The sequence below is a fragment of the Nicotiana tomentosiformis genome, chromosome 12 (assembly GCF_000390325.3).
Source record: "Nicotiana tomentosiformis chromosome 12, ASM39032v3, whole genome shotgun sequence".
Classification (NCBI taxonomy): Eukaryota; Viridiplantae; Streptophyta; class Magnoliopsida; order Solanales; family Solanaceae; genus Nicotiana; species Nicotiana tomentosiformis.
The window spans coordinates 21,058,125-21,081,943 of record NC_090823.1 but is presented as its reverse complement, the minus strand read 5'-3'; the positions used below and the strand labels follow the sequence as shown (position 1 = coordinate 21,081,943).

Here is a 23,819-nt window from a genome sequence, read left to right as displayed (position 1 = left end):
AATGATCATAACAAACAAAAGACCAAACTATAGAATTCTAATAACATGGAGTATTACCAAGACAACGAAACTAAAAATTGAAGCCATTCATGAGGAGAAAATTCTTCTTTTATTACATGAAGTCAAACTTACATAGCACAAAAATATACCTAACATAACAAAAGACCAGACTATAGAATTCTAAGTAAGGGTGTCATAATACCGGCCGAACCGAAAAAATCGGCCGAACCGTGAATTTTAATTTTTCGGCTCGGTTTAATCGGTTTCGGTCGGTGCACGATTTTTAAATTATTAATTTTCGATTTTTCGGTGCGGTTTACGGTTTTGATATTTCGATTTTCGGTTTAACTGAAAAACCGAAATTTTGGGTATTAGTTATTACCCATTTTAGGCTGAAGCCCAATACCTATTTGAACTTTGAAGCCCAATTTAGTTTACCCAAACTCAAACTTACTGATAGTCTGTCTAATACCCAAACTCATCGGTTACACTGACTAAATCACTAATACACATTACACTTAGTTACTTCCCAATTCCCATTTCCCAAACCTAAATAAAGAATTAGATTTAGGGTTCCCAAACCTACATCAATTGAAAAGTTCGCCTCTTTGGTTCTTCCTTCTTCCTGTGCGACTGTTGCGAGCCTGCGACTGCTGTGACTCGTCGTCGCCGAGACACCAACTGCTGCGACTGCGACTGCGACTCGTCGTCGCCGACTGCTGCGACTTCTTCTGAGTTCCTATGAGTTCTGCGCCTTCTTCCTCAGCTCGACTGTGACGCCTTCTTCCTCAGCTCGTCGCTTATCCTTCATCCTCGGGTTAGTGCGGGTTCTTCTGAGTTCTGAGTTGAGTTGGGTACCGTCAAACACAAACCACTTCTGAGTTTTGTGTTTTAGTTCTTTTTTTCCTTGGAATAATTTTGAACAAAATCAAGTTTAAGTTTAAGTTTATGAAGAAAGAAAATGTCTTAGTCTTTTATGTATGTTGATTTTCAATTAGTCTCACTGTTAGTCTTTTATTTATGTTGATTTTCAATTAATCTCACTGTTAGTCTTTTCTGTATGAAAGAAAGAAAATGTATCACTGTCTTAGTCTTTCACTTCAGTATATTTCAAAATCAGGTCTAACCCTAAAGGATATGAACAACTTTACTTTAGTATTAAGCACCACAATTTCTCTCAAAATTTCAAAAAGAAATCAAGTACACCAATAAAATAATAAGCTGCTCGGAAGTTTCTGCCAAAGGAGGTTTCTAGGTAGATGGCCAACCTAAAAAGCAAAGGATTTGCTTTACATACCACTACAATAAATAAGTTCTGTAAATAAACTCTAAAGTTAAAAGAGAAAGGTAAAGATTAAACAACATGTTTCCACTTCTCTATAGTCTATTCTCGGTTTCATTTATAGTGTAGTTTCAAATTAGAGTGTTATTATCAGCAAAACTCGTATTAGACTGTCGTCTGCCACTATCTTTCTCTGTTGCTGGGATGGACGAACATCAACTAAATGACAATTTGTTGGGCTGTCTTTCTCAAAAGTCAATATGACAATTTACTGTTGGGCTGGACGAAAAGCAAATAAATTCCAGCCTTGTTTATTGATGTTCCTACAAACCGTAAATACTTGTTGTTCCTATAACAGTTCAAAAAAATAAACCGGAAATAACCGAACCAAACTTTGAAAAAACCGCACCGAACCGTAAATAGTTTGGTTTGATTTGGTTATTAATATTACAAAATCGAAAACCGATAAATCGAACAGTACTTTCATAATAATCGACCGAACCGACTGACGTCCACCCCTAATTCTAAGCAACAAACTATGTCCCATATGATCATTTCATAACCCATGCTGCCATGAACACAATAAGGCAAGCAAACAACAAAATCAACTGCCAGAATACTTTTTCCCGCAACTCCACAATCTTCGAGGTATCCTCAACAGCAGACGCTTCAAGTGCATCCAATCTTTCCCTCAACTCTGGTATCGTTTCAGCATCAATAACATCAGGGGCTTCAAAATCGGCTATCTTCTTCATCAACCTATTTCTTCAATTTTAAAAGCTTCTAATTTTCTCCTTTGACTGCTAATGACGATTACAGCTCTTGTGGGAAATTCAACATCGTCCCATTCCCAATAAGCACAACCTTGTTTTTGCCAAACAATTGCACAATAAAATCACCGATTATGTCCCAATAAAATATTACACCATAAAAAAATAGAATGCTTAATGTTAATTATACTTACTTAGGGAAATTGACACTTGTAAAAACGTCTCCCAACATTCATAGGAGTCGCCGTAAAATGATACGCTACAAATCCACAACGACACTTCCTCTTTGACTTTGAGTCAATTGAGCCGCTCGACCACGCAGACATTTTGAAGAGTTAACACGAAAAATGCACTATGAAGATGAATCGTAATTGAACAATAGACCTAAACCATATTAAGAATTTCAGGATGATAATGGAGAAATTGGATTTTAGATTTTGTAGAGGTTTGCTAATTTTTTTTTTTTGGGGGGTTGTGGGGTGTTCATCGAGCTAGGGTTTAGTTTTGGGTTATGTGGTTGGATTTTATCGGGTTGGGCTTGGTTAATGATACATAACCAGGGTTAAAGACATGTAGGGTTAAGTCAATGGGATCTAGTAATATCAATACATGTGGCAAATGTGGGATCAAAAAAATAATTCTTATAATTTAAAATCAAAATCTTGGAACCGTTAGTGGACAATGGTATCAATAGGACAAAAGTCTAACGTTAGTGGCATGGAAATATAGACCTTTTAACGGATGGCATTGATAGGCCATTTCTGTTAGTTGAGTGGTATTTTTAGGCCTTTTCCATATTATGTTTGATTTGTGGTATTAGTCAATCCCAATATGAAATTATATCACAAACTGAGATTAAATTATCCCATCCGAGATTAGTTATCCTGAGATAAAGTTACGAAATGATCACCTTATCCTTCTTCCTTTTTAACTGCAACTTTTTTATTTTTTTACCAGGTTTAAAATAGGAAATAAAATATTATCCAAGCTTATCCACCTTCAAACCAAAACACACTTTCAATTGTATATGGTATATCCCATTTTTAATCCAATGAACCAAACAAAATAATAGTATTATATAATTCAAAGGATTATTAATCCTAGGATTACAATCCCAAGATAACCTTATTCGCGAACTAAACGATCTCGTAGGAGTCGTCTGGTAGGTGTATAAGAATGATACTGAATATGGTATATTAGTAATGTTGAAAGTACTTATGATAGGATTAATTTTTACCGACTGTTTGGTTTGATGTATTAAAAGGGCAGTTTTATCTTTATACATGCTTATCCATGTATGAATAGGGTGTACAAATAATACAAACATTAGTTATGCATAAGTTGAAAAATACTACAAAACAAGGGATTAATAATACCAAAGCTAATACATATATTATTTTCCTTAATACGTCCTACCAAACGACCCCTTAATTTTGAAATGTGTAGTTTTAACTCGGGTGGAAGTTTAAAAAAAAGTAGGACTTTTAAAATTTATGATCTTAAAAGCTTAAATAGTAAGAGCTTTTGTGGTACTTTCAATTTGTATGGCCATAAAAATTTCTCATTAAACGTACAATTGGTAAAAAATTATTTTTAAATATATAAATGTACTATTATTTTTTTAAAATGGAGGGAATAGTTGTTAGTAACCAACGGGATAAGTAAATAAGATTAAGGGGTTACAATAAGAATTTTTTTTGATTTTTCACATAAGGAAAAATAAATTTGAGATGAAATTCTACACTAAATACTATTAGGCATCATATCCATTTAGCTAGTGATGCTCGCATATATTATGTGGAAAGTTGTGTATTCTTGCTATTGCATTTAAAATAAATATGAAATAAAAATAAATATAAGATCAAATACATGAATAAGAAGACTTTATATGTTAAGAAACTCTCTTAATACAAAGAACTTTATTTTTTTTAGTAATTCTCTTTGTTGTAAAATCCAAAATTTTTAAGCCAATATACATCATAAATCTTATTAGTTATAATAAATAAAAATGTAAAGCTTTTATAAAATCAAATCCAATGTCCTTGTACTTTTTAACGTTCTAGCGTGTATGTGTGGGCATAATACCGGCCGAACCGTGAATTTCGATTTTTTGGTTTCGATTTAATCGGTTTTTTGGTTGGTGCACGATTTTTAAATTATTAATTTTTAGTTTTTCGATCCGGTTTACGGTTTTGGTGTTTCGGTTTAACCAAAAAATCGAAATTTTGGGTATTAGTTATTAATCCCATTTTAGGCTGAAGCCCAATACCTATTTGAACTTTGATGGTTACACCGACTAAATCACTAATAAACATTACACTTAACTAGCGTTTGGCCATAGATTTCTAAATTTGTTTTGAAAAATCTGTTTTGGATGAAGTTTGGCTTGAAGATGAAAATGTGTTTGGACATATATTTTCAAAACATATTTCTCAAATTTATTTTGGAAAAACATGTGTATTATTAGGGATTTGGCCCAAAAATAGCTATTGAGCTGGTTTTGAGATTTGAGATTTTATCAAAATATAGGCAAAATTTATGGTCAAATATGTATTTGCCAAATAAAACCTAAGTTTATTTTTGACAAAATATACGGCGAAACGGCTGCTTAGTCACTTCCCAATTCCCATTTCCCAAACCTAAATAAAGAATTAGATTTAGGGTTCCCAAACCTAAGTCAATTGAAAAGTTCGCCTCTTCGCCTCTTCTTTCTTCCTGTGCGACTGTTGCGAGCGTGCGACTACTGCGACTCGTCGTCGCCGAGACGCCGACTGCGACTCGTCGTGGCCGACTGCTGCGACTTCTTCTGAGTTCCTGTGAGTTCTGCGCCTTCTTCCTCAGCTCGACTGTGACGCCTTCTTCCTCAGCTCGTCGCTCATCCTTCATCCTCAGGTTAGTGCGAGGTCTTCTGAGTTTTGAGTTGAGTTGGGTTCCGTCAAACACAAAACACTTCTGAGTTTTGTGTTTTAGTTATTTTTTTCCTTGGAATAATTTGAACAAAATCAAGTTTAAGTTTAAGTTTATGAGGAAAGAAAATGTCTTAGTCTTTTGTGTATGTTGATTTTCAATTAGTCTCACTGTTAGTCTTTTGTTTATGTTGATTTTCAATTAGTCTCACTGTTAGTCTTTTGTTTATGTTGATTTTCAATTAGTCTCACTGTTAGTCTTTTGTGTATGAAGAAAGAAAATGTCTCACTGTCTTAGTCTTTCACTTCAGTATATTTCAAAATCAGGTCTAACCCGAAAGGGTATGAACAGCTTTACTTAAGTATTAAGCACCACAATTTCTCTCAAAATTTCAAAAAGCAATCAAGCACACCAATAAAATAATAAGGTGCTGCTGGGCTGGACGAAAGTCAACATGACAATTTGCTGCTGGGCTGGACGAAAAGCAAATAAATTCCAGCCTTGTTTATTGATGTTCCTACAAACCGTAAATACTTGTTGTTCCTACAACCTTTTAAAACCGAAAAATAAACCGGAAATAACCGAACCTAACTTTGAAAAAACCGCACCGAACCTTAAATACTTTGGTTTGATTTGGTTATTAATATTAGAAAATCGAAAACTAATAAACCGAACCGTACTTTCATAATAACCGACCTAACCTACCGACACCCACCCCGTAGCATGAGCTCTAGAAGGACAAATATGCTATCTCTTAGTACTATTTTTGAATTAATTTGCATTTTTCACTTAATCAATTGATATTCAAAATTAATTGATCGTATTAAATAGTTCTTTATTCTCAGGACTGAAACTTGAGATCAATAGAGAAATTTCAACCAATTCACCATATCATTTGGAAGTGAACTATTTACATCCTAATTCATAATAAATCAAAAACCACATTTCAAGGGCTTATAAACATACTCGACTTCAATAATTTTTGAATATCTTGATCAAGAGATGGCCATATCCCCCGCTTTTCCTAGAAAAACAACTTGAACCGGAAACCTTGACTTGACCCGAGCCCGTTCCCTGTAAAAGAACAAACATAAGCCCTAATTCGAACAGCTCCTTTTTTAACAAAAAATTAGGCAAAACCCTCTCTTTATACATTTGCTCCTCGCCGCCCATGTAAGTTTCTACCTTTATTTTGAAAATTGTATGAACAGATTTTAGGTTAGTTACAAAAAAAATTGTGGTTGCTTCTATTTTTGAGGTTTTGGTTAGATTAGATTATGGTGCATCTTAATCGAAAAAAGTACCGTGTTTGCTTCTGTTTTTCTTGTTATTCTTTGTGATTTTTACTGCTTAATCTTTGGCCTTATTTGCTTTGCCATTTAATAACAGCTCCACAAGTAAGAAAGTAAGAATTAATTAATTAATTGACTGAAAATCTGAATAAGTAGTGGGTGAAGAGCACCACTAGCTCACACTACACATTTGTGAAGTGGCTCCAAAATTACGATGAACATATATATACATTTTATTTATTTGAGTTTAAGTTCTGATGCTTTAAAAAATATTTACACAATCAGGCCACTTAAAAGGTAATTGCAGCTAATTTGATTTGTACACTGATTGTGTGAAGAATTTTTACATTGATGGTGTAAAAATTCATTGCACTTTCAAGGCGTATAGGTTAAGTTTATTTTAATGGGTTCGAATGCATTGCTTTTGTGATGTTTAATGTTTTTTAGAAATTGACTGTACTAATTTGGAGTCTATCTATATTTGCAGTGATATCAATCTTGGGAAATGGCGAGCTTGATATCGCAGAATGCTTCTCGTACAATCGGGGTTGAAAAGTCTAAAAGGAAGGCTAAGAAGGAAGTAAGTGAGAAAGAAAGTAATAGGAAGAGAAAGAAAGAGCAGAATGAAGAGAATAATGAATTAGAAGTCGAGCAGGAGAAGGAAATGAAGAAGCTTGAGAACTTATTGTTTGGATCCTTGTACAACCCTGTTGGATTCGGGAAGGACGATGAAGAAGAAAAGAGAGAAGATGGCGAAAACGATTCTGCTATGTTCTTTGTGGACCGGTTTGCGGATAGTACGTTGTCTGTTTATGAGGGGGATGCACAGCTGGTGCAAGAAGGTATTAGTGTTGTGGAAAAGGAGCGGCGGAAACCTGTGTGGGTAGATGACGAAGAAGAGAAGACTAGTATAAAAATAGCAAGTGTGAACAGACTGAGGAAGCTTAGGAAAGAAGAGGGCGAGGGTGTCATTTCAGGTTCCACGTATGTGGCGAGACTAAGGGCCCAACATGCTAAACTTAATCCAGGCACTGAGTGGGCCCAAATTGATTCTCAAGGCAGAAGCTACAGTTCTGATGATGAAGATTCTGACGAGGAATGTAAACATACTGAGGGCTACGGTTCAAAGAATGTCAAGTTGGTCGGTGATATTCTTCAATCAAACGAAGATCTTGTTGTTAAAAGTCGCACGAAGTTGTTACCTGGGCTTCTTGAATATTCGAGACTGGTTGATGCAAATGCAGCTGATCCTTCAAATGCACCGATAAATTCTGTTCAGTTTCACAGGAATTCTCAGTTGCTCCTTGTTGGTGGGTTGGATAAAAAACTCAGATTTTTCCAGATTGACGGGAAACGAAATACAAAGATACAGAGCATCTTTCTTGAGGATTTTCCAATTAAAAAGGCATCTTTCTTACCCAATGGGTCTCAAGTTATTATATCAGGAAGAAGAAAGTTTTTTCATGTCTTAGACTTGGTCAAAGCAAGTGTAGATAAAATAGGTCCTCTAGTCGGCAGGGAAGAAAAGAGCCTGGAAAGTTTTGAGGTTTCTCCTGATTCAGATACAATTGCTTTTCTTGGTAATGAAGGATACATTTTGCTAGTTTCCTCCAAAACAAAGGAGCTAATTGGGACACTGAAAATGAATGGAACTGTTCGCTCAGTGGCTTTCACCAATGACGGACAACAATTATTGAGCTCTGGTGGAGACGGCCAGATTTACCATTGGGATTTAAGAACAAGAACTTGCATACATAAAGGTGGTGATGAAGGGTCTATAAATGGTACGGCTCTTTGCACTTCACCAAATGGTGGTTTGTTTGCTGCTGGTTCAGACAGTGGGATAGTAAATATTTATAACAGAGAAGAATTTTTTTGGGGAAAGAGAAAACCAATCAAGGCTATTGAGAATCTCACCACGAAAGTGGATTTTATGAAATTTAATCACGATGCTCAAATATTGGCCATCAGTTCTAGCATGAAGAAAAACAGCTCAAAGCTAATTCACATTCCATCATTTACAGTTTTTTCGAACTGGCCTTCTCCAAATCGAGCCGTGCACTATCCACGCTGTTTGGATTTTAGTCCTCGCGGAGGATTCATGGCTATGGGAAATGCTGAAGGAAAAGTGTTACTGTACAAGTTGCATCACTACCATGATGCGTAGTTATTTTGTTTCATACTGTTGGCATTATGAGCAACAGATGTTTTTGGTAGCATAGATGTAGTTCAAAGGCATGATTTATTTTTTCCCGTTCAATTTCTGATGTAACAGTATTATTTAAAGTATGGCAAGTTTATCTATGATTTTGTTAATTTTAGTAAATGGCTTTTTACCCCTCTTACTTTCAGCAGAGAATTCTTCAAGTGGTCTTCCCTGATTGTGGTAAAGGTTGAATGGTTCTCTCCAATTCCTACTTTCAGTTACTATTGATGCAATTTTGTGCAATTTATTACGTACAATTGCAAATGGTTTACCATTTGAAAAGTAGTTGTATTTGTACGAGTCCTGTATATCTGCTGCATATCTTTACACCTTAAATCACATACCTGTCTGTGGCTCCGCGTGTTATTCTTATTTCGCCAAAAAGATGTTTCTGTAGCAGTTATCTTCTTGGTCTTTGGCTGTAACTTTCTGAATGTTGTGTTTGTTGCATTGCTACTTGATTCAACAAATACAACTTAAATAGCTGATGCCGTGCAGCAGCTTATGCGTGTGAAATTAGACTACTGCTTTGGTATTCTCAATGACAAAGCTAACTACTTTATTTTTATGGTTAAAATGTCAGGAAAATATTGGTTTCTGATTGGTGTGTCCCAAGACAATAGTCTTCCAGATTTTCTGTCAATATCTAGATCAGTAACCAGTACACTTTGCATCACCATTTCCACTCTTCCTGATTCACTAAACTTTATTATAAAATATGTTTTTTGTGAATAATCCATAGAAACTCAGTTACAGGATCAGATCTCTGGTAAGGAAAAGAGAAAAGACAACAAAGCTACGGGAAGAGATAGATGTACAGAAAACCAAGGAGACAGAACTTGACAAAACAATCTACATACCAGGTTCATTTATTCATCATCATAAGTTTAGAAGTTTATGTGGATTCAGCTATGGTGCAGGTCAACAATGCTTGCTGCATGTCTCATAAAATAAGGTTTACTCTGTTTGGAGTCTCAGCATGTCTGAGATTACTGGAAAGGAATGTCAACCAGCGAATATCATGTGGTTTACTGGAGACATGGTTCTTCAACTAATGAATGGCATCCTTGATCTTTCCGAAGTTGAGATCCTGAATTATCATTTTTTCTTTCATTCATGTTCTTTTGTTGTTCAGTGGTGCTTAAAATATTCATTTGGATGTTTTGATGAGTAGTAAATCTTTTCTTAACTAGTCTGGGACAGTGAAAAGTTTGATGAGTTTTTTCGTCTACATACACAGATAAAGTTCAATTCCAGAATTTAAAATATACAACAACAACAACAACCCAGTATAATCCCACTAGTAGGGTCTGGAGAGGGTAGTGTGTACGCAGACCTTACCCCAGGACCCTGGGGTAGAGAGGCGGTTTCCGATAGACCCTCGACTCCCTCCCTCCAAGAACTCCCCACATTGCTCTTGAGGATGGGGTGACTCGAACTCACAACCTCAACCTCTTGGTTGGAAGTGGAGGGTACTTACCATTAGAGCAACCCACTCTTGTCAGAATTAAAAATATGCAAAGCTTAAAAAATTAAAGTAAACTGTAAAGGCAGGTCTGTACCTAAAATGACATTTTCAAAATCAAAATGGCGCATTTTTATCTGGAAGTGGCTGAAGGTAAGTGGTCTTTTTGCAGTTTATCTTTCCTTTGGACAAGCCAAAATTTTCTCTTATCTGTGAACATTTCTTGTCCTTTTCTGTTGGAGTATATTTCTTCATTTCAGTAGTAGTAGATTATACATTGCTTGAGCAGCTTGATTTTCCAAATGATAGTAATTTCGTAATTCTTCTTTAGGAATAATGAAATCGGAAGCAAGAAGTTCAGATCAAGGGAGGTGTATGTCTTGCAAACTTCAGCAGCATCAGTGCACAAAGTATTAACCTTCGAAGGCCATGTTTCAGATGATTTTACCATTGAGGTGAGAGCTCTATCATGAAACGTTGAACTGATGCTCATAACCCTTAAATAGACCCCAATCATAAGGGTAATATAGCAAAGAAAAGCTTCAAAAAAATGTTCTCTTGACATATTACATATTCCTTCTCAATTTATTTGAATTAGCAGATGGAAATAACCATTTGTATTTCCCTTTTGGGGATTTTATGTGAGTTGTATTTTTACTGCATTTCAAAATTGCAAATATGAGACATTAACATGTCTCCATTCCACACAGATTATGTGACATTAATATGTACCAAGCTGGTCATCATATGAAATAAGTCATTGGCATGATTTATTAATACATTGGATTTCACTTCACTAACGGTGTATTACACTATCAGATTCTAGCTTTTTACCATTGTCAGACTTAGATGAAGAATTTTTTACACTACCCATGGTTGCAGGTAATCTAACCTGATAGTGTAAAATAACTATACATTGTCGGTGCACAAAAGTAAAAATCTACTTCATTTCTGTTCAAAGTTTCGTTTGAATGTGTTCCAGAAGAAATAGAGAATGGGCGAGGGGATGTGCACCCTTACATGTGTAAAAAGGGAGTGTGATTAGCTTTGAGTACGTGTAAACTATACTAGTGCTATTCAATGAAAAAGGAGATGAAATATGGAAGGAGATCATTGTCTCAGAATATGGTAAAGAAGATTTCTGGATACCAGGAAGGATTTAAGACCAACTATAAGTTGTGTCTGGAAACAAATTGCTAAACTATAGTCCAAGTTTCATACTCTTACTAAACTGAAGGTTGGAAATGGGTGTAAAATTAGATTTTGGTCTGACTTGTGGCTAAAAGATCAACAAGTTTCTTATTTTATACCGCAAGGGCAGCCCGGTGCACAAAGCATTTCGCGTTCACGCAGGGTCCGGGGAAGGGCCGCACTCCATGGGGGTGTGATGTAGGCAGCCTACCCTGATGCAAATATCATTGGTTAATTCCACAGCTTGAACCCGTAACCTACAACATTTCTGCGAATAAGCAATGTACAATGGCAGAGTGTTATACAAATTCTGGGTGGCAGTCACATTTTAGGAGGAATCTCAATATTAGATCATATTACTATTGATGCTAATAAATTGGACTCCCTAATTTGGACAGCAACTAAAGAGGGAAGCAAGAAGCTGGTCACTGGGACCTTACTTGGCCATGTAATTACCTTACCTTATTCTCAAAAGAAACTGCAACATAACAATGAGAGCGACGACACAAATTTCCAGTGATCTCTTACCTAACATATGCGAGCCTTATTAGCGCATACCAAGGTGAGATCTTTGATTGGGGTGAAGTCGTAGACTGTAACTATCGATTAGCCTTGAAGGGGACAATGGAATTCACTACCCGACTAGTCTCCCCAGAGGCGGGAGGTAGAGGGGTGCAAGGGGGTTCAAATTCGTCCGAAAATTCTACTATATACATAAGGTAAAAATCTATATTTTTGCTTATATATGAGTGATTGAATTCCATTGGCATAAGAACATTCTTTTTGAATCCTCTTGTTTGAATTCCTAGCTCCGCCACTGAATCTCCCTACACCTTGTGCCACCTTGGTAGCACAAAAAAAGGGTTCCGTAAACCAGAGATGTACAAATATAGTAAAAGAACATTGCTAACTCTATTAGTTGCAAGGCGCATTTGCTGTAATTTTATGCTTTTTTGGAGTTTGCTAGGTAATGCCTTACAATATTCAAGGATACCGATGCCCCCAGGACTTAGGTCTAGTGGTGCGTAGCACGTAATGTGTGAGTTAGGCACACATTAAAGATTTGAACTTTGTTGTAAATAAAAGTCTGATATTTAAATGAAAATATATATAAAGCGAGCTAAGTCCTTCTGTTGCTTTTTAACTATCAGTATCCTTGGATGCCCATCAATAAATACTACTTTACTTTATCAAATAAATCAATCAATCAATCAAATAAATAAATAATCAAATGTATCTTCCATACAAATTGGCGAAGTTAAAGCTCTGAGCTTTCTACAACTCAAGTAACTTCATATTTGTCCCAGGCAATTTTTTTATTTGTTTGTGGCCTAAACAAATTATTACTTTATGATTTCTGTGAAAGAGACCCTTGACAGTATCTTCTCATTATGTTTTCCAACTTGTAAACTTCAAATAATATTTTTAATGCTAGTTAGTTATTATCTTATCATCTTATTTTGTATTTTAATGCTTATTTGTTACTTCTTTTCTTATGTGAGCTGAGTGTTTATCAGAAACAACCTTCCTACCTTCACAAGGTAGGAGTAAGCTCTGTATACACATTATTTTCTTTGGACCCTACCTGTAGTATTATACTGGGTCTGTTATTTTTGTTTAGTTACGGTGATTAATTTTGAGGAAACAAGTGTTAAATAATCCCAAAATATTTTTGAGATTAATTTCCGATGAACTTAGCTTCCATTAGAAAGTTCAGAACATTACCCAAATATCTAATTTTAAATAGCCTTAGTGCTATTTTGTGTGTGTGTGAAAATCAACAAGTCAACAAAAATTAAATTCTCAATTATAATTTTAAATGTCTAGTGAATTAGTGCCAAATTTTTTAAAAATTGAATCCATAAAATTAAAGTCTTGGATATCCATTTTTCTTCGCTCTAGTAGGCAGTGACTCGAATAGTTGAATGCAATCTTTCAATAGATTTTATTTATTTGTTTACTTATTTATTTTATTTTTAAAGAACTAGTCATCAATCAAGTAGTGTTGATTAATTCTTGATGGGAGAATCCAAGTTACAAAATAATTACCTAAGCTTTAACTAACAGATTAAAAAAAAAAAACTTCTGAATAAAGAAACAGATAGTATTATATATTATAATATTTTCCTTTGCAGTTAGGAACAACTTCTGAATATTTCAAAGTCAATTCTCAAGTCGTCCTGAAAAAAATCAAGTGAAGGATCTTTATTTAAAAATAAAAAAAGAAAAGAAGTAAAGAAGTCCCACGTTATAGTGACTTCTGTGCTTTGCATAAATGACTAACGTACATTATATTTTATGTTAGTTGATTCATTTTTAATTGATATATAGACTTCAAGTTAATATTTTGACATTGAAATCGAATCATAACTGCAGGATAATAAGGACTTACCTTTTATACTAAAGCTCTATAAATCCTACTCGGTTTTCACTATAAAAGAGAATAAAAATAGTATCCAAAAATCATTATAAAACTGAAATAAGAATAAACTTTTAATCTCGAGTTCAAATTATAACCCTCTTTAATGAATTGAGACGAAATTTGAATTATTTGGCAGTGTACTGTTAATAATATATTAGAGTTACTCAACATATATACGATTTTTAATTTCTCCAAGTTAACACGTTGAATACTTTGAGTTTGGTTTACGTAAAGACCGGAAACTAGATAGAATTTGGAGTTTATATGTTTAGGATTTTAAATTATTAAATTCTAAATTAATAGTAATTTATATATATTTAATAAATTTTAAAGATAAATACCTATCCGTAAATTATACTCCGACACCGCACCTGACTTGGTCAAAAGTCAACTCTTATAAGGGGAATAAAAATAACAAAATCACAGTAGTTTAGATTTTAGAAGATGTCTCTATTTTGATTAGCTAAAAAAAACACCATCAATCTCAGACGTGACTAGGCTGAAGTTACTCTTCTCAGTCAAGGTCAAGGACCAAGTGGATATTTTATTCATAGTGCATATATATTTACTAGTAAAACGGTACAATTGAATTTATACGTGCGGTTTCTAGATCAGTGAATTAATTCAATCCTAAAATAATAAAAGAATTGACGAAATATGCAATACTTAGCCTTGAGATGAAGATGAAATAGTAGAAACAATAGTTCCGGGAGCAAAGCTTCTGGACACAACAATAATGAAATCAAGAAACAAAAAGGTAAAATTGTATAAAGCTTTGAATAAGTTATAGCGCAAGTTTGCCAGAAAATTCGTATCCAATGATAACAAGCTCACTATTTATAGCTACATTTAGGGAACAAGGTCCTAGGATCATGCTCTTCTTTAATGTCATTTACGAGGGTCATTGAAGAATGTGTAATGGCGGGGATGAATCACAAATTCTTTGTAACGGCTAGTGTACTAAATGCTGTAGAATATTCTCCATTAAATGCTACCGGATGACAAACATTTACTGCATCTTTTTGAGCATCATTCTTTCCGGTAACAAATGGAACAATTGTCTTCGGTTTTAGCTATCCTCTACCTTCGGCTCCACGTGTCACCCTCTTATGCAATAACTTAGCATAACATATTTTATCCTATAGAGATAGTCCCCCTGCTTTTCGGTGACATAACTTTGTGTCACCGGAAAGTTGGTAAAAACATTCTTTTTGGTGGGAATTTCTTTGACCCTATCTCAAAAGTTTCTCACTGTTGATTAGATGCACGCCACTCTGCATTTAATGCCCCAAACACACGTCATCCCACGATTTAACATAACTTTTGTTTATTATCGAGGTAATTATGGCCACGAATTTAGCCGCATAAACCTTTACTTATACACATCAATCTCCTTTATTCATACCCCGTAATTCTTTAAACTCTCTTCATGCAATTTGTACTCTATTTTTCAACCTTTATTTAACTCTCCTCATACGAGAAAAGCTTTTTCTTATTCTATAACATATAATGGCTTCTTCTTAAAAAACAATCAGTTCCTCAAAGAACAAAAACAAAGCCGATGAAGCCGCTCCTCCTACAGTGAGTACCATCATCCCTAGAAGTCTTGTCACAACTAAAGACTTCGAAGAGAATTTTCCTTCTGTTAGCCCTCGTACATGGGCCGTTAGCAGATATCCTTCTTCCGTCCATCCTTCCAGCATTCCTGCTGTAAAGGAGGATTGTCGTTGCCAGGGTTTGGACATTATTGCTCATGATTTGGCAGAGCGGGTAACCTTACCCAAGAAAGGTTTCACGTACTTCTATATGTATCATTTTGGGGACATTTTCTCTTAGTGAATAGCTTGACTCTGTTATTGCGGAGTTTTGCCTCCGCTACCAGGTATGTTTAGCGCAGGTGAGTCCCTCTGTGTGGAGCTAACCCTAACTTAGGTGATGAGCCTTTATTCCCCCAAGATCTTCCGTGGAGGGATGACTAACTTCAGCAAGCGAGACCACCATGCACTGCTATCCAACATGGATGATGATAATGACTGTGGGTGGATGGAACAATTTGCTTCAATTGCCACCAGTGACATCATCCCGACCTCAGCTTCTTTCTTCCCGGAATTGTGGAACCGCACTCGTAAGTATACAATTTGCTTATGATTTTGTTAAAGATAATTCCTCGTCATTATTAACTTTTCTTTCTTTACATGCCTCAGCGACTTGGTGGGTTCCCCCTAGGATTGAGGGTTTGAACCAATAGGTTCAGAAAATTTTGAACGTTACTACGCCCGAAACCTGCTCGTGGAAAGAGCTGTCCCTGAAATATGAGTGGAAAGCCAAAATTCACTGTAAGTTGAACTCATCATGTTCTTACCTTTTCTTATGAAAAGGTAGTATGATTCTTCTCTCATGTTGAATATAGGTCTACCCTAGGGCTCATTTGTCATCCTGGAGAGGACGTTTTGGCTGATCCTGCTGATGCGGTGAGGCTGCTGCAGAAGGCTTTTTCACAAATAGGCATCTACGGGCTTGCTTCTGGTGCAAGTGCTTCTTCTCGGAGTCCCCGACAAGAGAACAAGCAACAAAAAAAGAAGGCGTTCCTCCGCGGCCAAGGGAAAGAATAAGAGGGCGAAGAATGCTGCCCCCGAGTCATCTACATAGAAGACGACGACCTCCCTCAACTCAACAGACTGCTCAATCAGTTGAGTTAGTTACACCAATCGAGGATGATGCCTCGGTGCTCTGGGGAGAGTTTGAAATGGTGGAAAATACCAATTCCTGTTTCCAGTCACTGCGCTCGGTACTATGGGGCTGAGTACCGGGTCCTTGCCATCTTTGGTTTACGAGCAACCAACAACCGCGTTGCATTTGTCGCAGTTGCTTCTCACCCTTCAACACCATCAACTTCATTTCCTTCTTCACCAACTCTTCCACCAATAACTGCTACATCATCACCACCGGCCACATCTGTCAGAGAAGAATATGTTCCTGTCCCCCAGTCCCTAGTTCATAGGAATTTGGGGAAAAATTATGTTACCCTCCTAGAAGATCCATAAAGGAGGAGGAGCGTTATTCTCTCGGTCTTCACCGGATGCAACTTGCTATCCCGGCCGGTGGAACTTGCTAACTGTCTGAAGCCTTTGGCTTCAGAATAAGATTGGGAAAAGATACATGCTCTCTCAGAAGAATGCATGTTGAACAATGCCATGCACAACGCCGCATCAGTACACTCTTCATTTCCTTTGTTATTTCTCATGTCTTTAATTGAATAAATATCTTGAGTTCGCCTTTCTTATTTTGAAGGCCAATTTCCTTATTTCTGAGGGCCTCCAAGGGTTGATTCCGGAAAAAGAAGAACTTACCTCTGAACGGGATCAACTTTTGGCCGAGCGGGACCAAACTGCTGCTCGCCTTTCAGAATTGGAAGCAAAAGCTGCTAAGGCCGTTGTGTTGGAGACTCGTTTGCAGCAAAGCGAGAAATAAGTGGAAACCCTTATCCAAGAGATTGTCCAGCTGAGGGTTCAATTTGAAGAGGCTAAGGCCAAATGGGCTGAAGTCCATAGTGTCGTTCTTGCTGCATCCGATCGCGAGGCTGCCTTTGTTGGGAGGTTGACCAACTTAGAGGCAACTTTGAACTCCAAAATTGAAGAGCTTGCTGTTGCGGGGGTGAAATATTCCCAATTGGAAGAGAAGTATAAGACGACCATTGAGCATAATAGAATTTTCAGCTCTACTGTTCGCAAACTCGACGTGTCACGACCCCAAATTCCCATGTGATGGCACCTAGTCTCTAAGACTAGGTAAGCCTATCAATGCGGAATAATCATAAATATCTGAAATATATAAACTACAATTCAAATAATTACAACTCCCAAAACCCGGTAGAAATAAGTCACAAGCTTCTAAAAATTTATTCTCAATGTCTTTATGTATCAAGGTCTAAAGAAAAATAAGGAAGCAACATAAAAATGATAGAAAGGGACTCCGGAGTCTGCAGACGCTGGCAGATATACCTCGAAGTCTCCGTGCGGAGGTAACTCACTGACGTCTAGACTGGTAAGATGTACCTGGATATGTACAAAAAGATGTGCAAAAATATAGTATGAGTACACCACAGCGGTACCCAGTAAGTGTCAAGCCTAACCTCGATAGAGTATTGACGAGGTCAGGTCATGCCCTACTAGAGAATAGATAATGACATGGAAAAATGTTTAAATAATTTAATAAGATAAAATGATAATGGAAATGAATCAAGTAGTATGTCACATTTAATTACACAAAATAATAGCAAATAAATACCTCGTGGAAACAAAACAAAAGTTCTTTTCAACTTTAAGAAAAATCACAATACAAATCAAAGGCAACTACGGCCAGAAATCAATATCAACAAGGGTACTACCGAGGTACCGTCTCGTAGTCCCAAATCATAATTAAATTCACAATATCTCATTTCCTTATCTCACAGCGGGAGCCTTCACAATTTATTTGAAAGAAAATATTTTTCCCGAAATAGCATCCCACGTTTTAGCCATCCTTATCACACCGCAGGACTTCTAGTAGTTCCCCCTACTAGCCACGCGTATCAAGCCACCCTTATCTCACCACATGCGTTTCAATACATAGACCTTATACCACCGCATGCGTATCAATATCACAATTTGCACCTCAAGTGCTCAAATAATATAACTTGCCAAAATAATTCAACAATAATATTTTTCCACAATAACGAGCTCACGGCTCCATCATAATGAGTACAAAAATCTTACAAAATATTCAAGAATAAATAATTCAGGAAAATAATATTTCAAAATCTTTAATACGTTGCTTCAATATCAAATTTAAAATGTCAAATACTTCATATTAATAATGTTTGATTTAAAGAAAATCACCCTTCAAATAATGCACAGAATAAAAGAAACCAAGTTTCAACTAAACAAGTATAACAATTAGCAGGAAAAGATCAAATAAATTTAAGGTATATATCTCAGATCAATGATGAAGAATATAACAAGATAAAATAATTTAATAAATGCGCAACAATGATCTACACAATTTAAAAATATAATCTTTCCCATTTAGCCCGTGTAAACACTCGTCTTCTCGTATACACGACTTTCAACATATTTCAATAATCACATTAATATCAATTCTAGGGAAAATTTCCCACAAACAAGGTTAGACAGTCACTTACCTCGACTTGCTCCAATTTAACCAAGTAGTATGCTTTTTCCTCAATTTTTCGATTCCGGTCGACTCATATCTAGTCATAATTAATTCGATACATTCAACAAAAATTATATAATTAATTCTCTAAGAAAATACTACATTTTTCAATAAAAATCCGAAATTAACTCAAAAATGGCATGTGGGGCCCACGTCTCGGAATCCGGCGAAAGTTACGAAAATGAACGCCCATTCAACCACGAGTCTAACCATACCAAAATGACTAAATTCCAATAATAGTTCGACCCTCAAATCCTCAAATCTATCTAAGAGGGTTTTCAAAATTTTCCATCTTAAATCATCAATTAAATGTTAAAAACAGCGATAGATTCGGGTAATCTAATAAAGATTGAGTTAAGAACACTTACCCCAACGTTTTCTCTGAAAATCTCTCAAAAATCGCCTCAATCCGAGCTCCAATTCGTTAAAAATGGTCCCATTTTCAGAACATAAACATTCTGCCCAGGCCTTTACTCATCGCGATCGCGAACATCCACATGCGATCGCGAAGCAAAAATTACCACTGCCCAAATTAACTCTACGCGATCGCGTATATCCTCACTCGGTCGCAGAGCACAAATTCCCAGCTCTACGCGATCGCAGTCCTCTTCACGCGTTCGCGAGTCACAAGGTCTCAAAGCTATGCGATCGCCTATCACGTGAAGCACAAAACTTAGCAGCCGTCAATTAACCTTACGCGATTGCAAGCAATGCCACACGATCGCGATGCACAACTTGCCAAACCTATGAGATCGTGGTTGGCCTCATGCGATCGCGAAGAACAAAATTAACACTGCCTCAACTAAGCCTACGCGATCGCATCCCAATCTTTGCGATCGCGAAGAAGGTTTAAAATACCAGAAATCAGCAGCTACCAGCAGTGCCAAAATGAAGTAAAATTCTACGAATACCATCCGAAACACGTCCGAGCCCCTTGGGACCTCAACCAAATATTCCAATAAGTCCTAAAACACCATACAGATTTAGTCAAGTCTTCAAATCACATCCAACAACACTAAAAACACGAATCACTCATAGATTCAAGCCTAGTGAACTTTGAAACTTTCAATTTCTGCAAACAACATCAGAACCTATCAAATCAAGTCCGATTGACCTCAAATTTTGTACGCAAGTCATAAATGACATAACGGAGCTATGAAAATTTTCAGAAATGGATTCCGACCCTGATATCAAAAAATCAACTCCCCAGTCAAACTTCCAAACTTAAATTCCTATTTTAGCCATTTCAAGCTCAATTTCACTACGGACTTCCAATTAAAATTCCGATCACGCTCCTAAGTACAAAATCACCATACAGAGATGTTGGAATCATCGAAATTCTATTCCGGGGTCGTTTGCACATAATTCGACATCAGGTCACTATTTGAACTTAAACTTTTTATTTTGTTTTATCAAAATTCCATATCTCGGGCTAAGGACCTCGGAATTTGATTCCAGGCATACGCCCAAGTCCCAAATCATGATATGGACCTACCGAAACTGTCAAAACACCGATCCGAGTCCGTTTACTCAAAATATTGACCAAAGTCAACTCAGTTGAGTGTTAAAGCTCAAATTCACATTTTCCATTTTTTTCACATAAAAACTTTTCAAAATATTTTACGGACTGCGCACGCAAGTCGAAGAATGATAAATAGTACTTTACGAGGTCTTATAACTCATAATTAATTATTAAATTTAAAGATGACATTTTGCGTCATCACATTCTCCACCTCTAAAACAAACATTCATCCTCTAACGGAGTTAGAAGAAATACCTGAGTTGGTGAATAAGTGTGGATAACCGCTGCGCATATCATGCTCGGTCTCCCAAGTCGCCTCTTTGACCGGATGGCCCCTCCACTAAACCTTCACGGAAGCAATGTTCTTTGACATCAGCTTTCGAACCCGCCTATCCAAAATAGCCACTGGTTCCTCAACATAAGATAGATCCATGTCCAACTGAACCGAACTGAAGTCTAACACATGAGACATATCGCCATGATATTTCCGAAGCACGGAAACATGGAATACCGGATGAACCGCAGAGAGACTAGGTGGTAGTGCAAGTTTGTAAACCACATCTCCAACTCTCTCAAGAATCTCAAAAGGCCCAATATACCTAGGGCTCAACTTGCCCTTCTTCTCGAGCCTCATCACACCCTTCATAGGAGAAATCCAGAGCAATACCCGCTCACCAACCATGAATGCAACATCACGAACCTTCCGATCCGCATAACTCTTCTGTCTAGATTGGGCTGCATGAAGTCGATCCTGAATTAACTTAGCCTTTTCCAAGGCATCTTGAACCAAGTTTGTACCTAATAGTCTAGCCTCGCTCGATTCGAACCAACCCACTGGAGACCGGCTCCACCTACCATACAAGGCCTCATACAGAGCCATCTGAATGCTTGACTGGTAACTGTTGTTGTAAGCAAACTCCGCAAGTGGTAGGAACTAATCCCAAGCACCCCCAAAATCTATCACACACGCACAAAGCATATCCTCAAGTATTTGAATAGTGCGTTCAGACTGCCCGTCCGTCTAAGGGTGAAATGTTGTACTCAACTCTACCCGAGTACCCAACTCACACTGTACTGCCCTCCAAAACCGTGAGGTAAACTGTGTACCCCGGTCAGAGATGATAGATACCGGTACACCGTGAAGTCTTACAATCTCGCGAATATATACCTGAGCCAGCTGCTCTGAAGAGTAAGTAGTAATCACAGGAATGAAATGAGGTCAGCCTATCCACAATCACCCAAATTGCATCAAACTTTTTCTGAGTCTGTGGGAGCCCAACAACGAAATCCATAGTGATCCGCTCCCATTTCCATTCTGGAATCTCTAACTTCTGAAGTAATCCACCATGTTGCTGATGCTCATATTTCACCTGTTGACAATTTAGACACCGAGATACATACCCCACTATGTCTTTCTTCATCCGCCTCCACCAATAGTGTTGTCTCATGTCCTGATATATCTTTGCCGCACCCAGATGAATGGAATACCGCAAACTGTGAGCCTCCTGGAGAATCAACTCACGCAAGCCATCTACAATGGGTACACATAGCCTGCCCTACATCCGTAGTACACCATCATCTCCAATAGTGTCTTCCTTGGCATCACCGTGTTGAACTGTATCCCTAAGGAAAAGCAAATGAGGGTCATCATACTGACGCTCCCTGATACAATCATAAAGAGAAGACTGAGAAACCACACAAGCCAAAACTCGGCTCGGCTCAGAAACATCCAACCTGACAAACGGGTTGGCTAAGGCCTGAACATCCAAGGTTAAAGGCCTCTCTGCTACCGGTAAATATCCTAAGCTGCCCAAACTCTCCGCCTTACGACTCAAGGCATCGGCCACTACATTGGCCTTCCCAGGATGATAGAGAATGGTGATATCATAATCCTTAATCAACTCCAACCATCTCCGCTGCCGCAAATTAAGATCCTTCTGTTTAAACAGATGCTGTAGACTCCGGTGATCGGTGTAGACCTCACAATGGACACCGTACAAATAATGCTGCCAAAATTTTAAGGCATGAACAATAGCTGCTAACTACAGGTCATATACATGATAATTCTTCTCATGCACCTTTAACTGTCTGGACGTGTAGGCAATCACCCTACCATCTTGCATCAACACTGCGCCGAGACCAATACGTGACGAGTCACAATACACAGTATAAGATCCTGTACTTGTAGGTAATAACAATACTGGGGTTGTAGTCAAAGTTGTCTTGAGATTTTGGAAGCTCTCCTCACATTTCTCAGTCCACCTGAACGGAGCACCCTTCTGGGTCAATTTGGTCATAGATGCAACAATATAAGAGAAACCTTTTACAAATCGGCAATAATAACCAGTCAAACCAAGGAAACTCCGGATTTCCGTAACTGAGGACGGTCTGGACCAACTCTGCACTGCTTCAATCTTCTTTGGATCTACCTTGATCCCCTCGCATGAAACTATATGACCCAAAAATCCCACTGAATCAAGCCAGAATTCACACTTTGAAAATTTTGCATATAACTTCCTTTCTCTCAAAATGTGAAGCACAGTCCTCAGGTGTTGTTCATGACCTTCCCAACTCCGGGAATACACCAGAATGTCGTTAATAAACACAATGACAAAGGAATCAATATAGGGATGAAATACACTATTCATTAAGTGCATAGATGCTGCTGGGGCATTGGTCAGCCCAAAAGACATCACAAGTAACCCGTAATGACCGTACCAAATCTTGAAAGCCGTCTTCAGGATATCTGGCTCCCGAATCTTCAATTGATGATAGCCTGAACGTAAGTCGATCTTAGAGAATACTCTGGCACCCTGAAGCTAATCAAATAGCTCATCAATACGTGGCAATGGATACATGTTCTTCACGGTATCCTTGTTCAGCTGGCGGTAATCAATACACATCCGCATAGAACCATCCTTCTTCTTTACAAATAAGACATGAGTACCCCAAGGCGATACACTGGGCCGAATGAAACCCTTATCAAGCAACTCCTATAACTGTTCTTTTAATTTTTTCAACTCTGCTGGTCCATACGATATGGTGGAATAGAAATGAGCTGAGTGCCCGGTAACAAATCAATGCCAAAATTAATATCCCTGTCGGGTGGCATACCCGGAAGATCCGCTGGAAATACATCGGGAAAATCCCTTACTATAGGAACTGACTCCACGATAGGAGTATCAATACTAACATCTCTTACATAGGCCAGATATGCATCATACCCCTTCTCAACCATTCGTTGAGCTTTAAGAAATGAACCAACCCTCCTAGGAACATGCTCCGAGGTACCTCTCCACTCTAGCCGCGGTAGACCTGGCATAGCTAACGTCACCGTCTTGACGTAACAATTAAGAATAACGTGATACGGCAACAACCAGTCCATGCCCAAAATAATATTGAAATCCACCATCCTGAGCAATAATAAATCAGCTCTGGTCTCAAAACCACTGATAACAATTAAACACGACCGATACACACGGTCCACAATAATAGATTCACCCACGGGTGTAGATACATTAACAGAAGAACTCAAGGAATTACGTGATATG

The 23,819-nt window shown here is 37.4% G+C and overlaps 1 protein-coding gene and 1 long non-coding RNA gene across 3 annotated transcripts; one reads left to right on the top strand and one right to left on the bottom strand.

Annotated features, from left to right (window-relative positions):
- Positions 1-1,693: 1,693 nt before the first annotated feature.
- Positions 1,694-2,567, bottom strand: LOC104104769 (uncharacterized). Its single transcript, XR_688189.4, has 2 exons — positions 2,247-2,567; positions 1,694-2,146 (listed from the first exon to the last, which is right to left on the bottom strand). It is a non-coding gene; the product is annotated as an uncharacterized lncRNA (long non-coding RNA).
- Positions 2,568-4,693: 2,126 nt separating this feature from the next.
- Positions 4,694-8,577, top strand: LOC104104768 (U3 small nucleolar RNA-associated protein 18 homolog). 2 transcript variants are annotated; one of them, XM_009612926.4, is made up of 2 exons: positions 4,694-4,944; positions 6,739-8,577. In XM_009612926.4, exon 2 carries the CDS (start codon positions 6,757-6,759, stop codon positions 8,416-8,418), a length of 1,662 nt encoding a protein of 553 aa, XP_009611221.1. In that variant the 5' UTR covers positions 4,694-4,944; positions 6,739-6,756; the 3' UTR covers positions 8,419-8,577. The 2 variants fall into 2 exon arrangements, with proteins under 2 accessions (XP_009611221.1, XP_033514222.1); XM_033658331.2 differs by lacking the exon at positions 4,694-4,944 and adding an exon at positions 6,070-6,132.
- The last annotated feature ends 15,242 nt before the right edge of the window (positions 8,578-23,819 follow it).

Excerpts from the sequence above, each read along its gene's own strand:
- LOC104104768 (XM_009612926.4), top strand. The coding sequence starts at position 6,757 with ATGGCGAGCTTGATATCGCAGAATGCTTCTCGTACAATCGGGGTTGAA.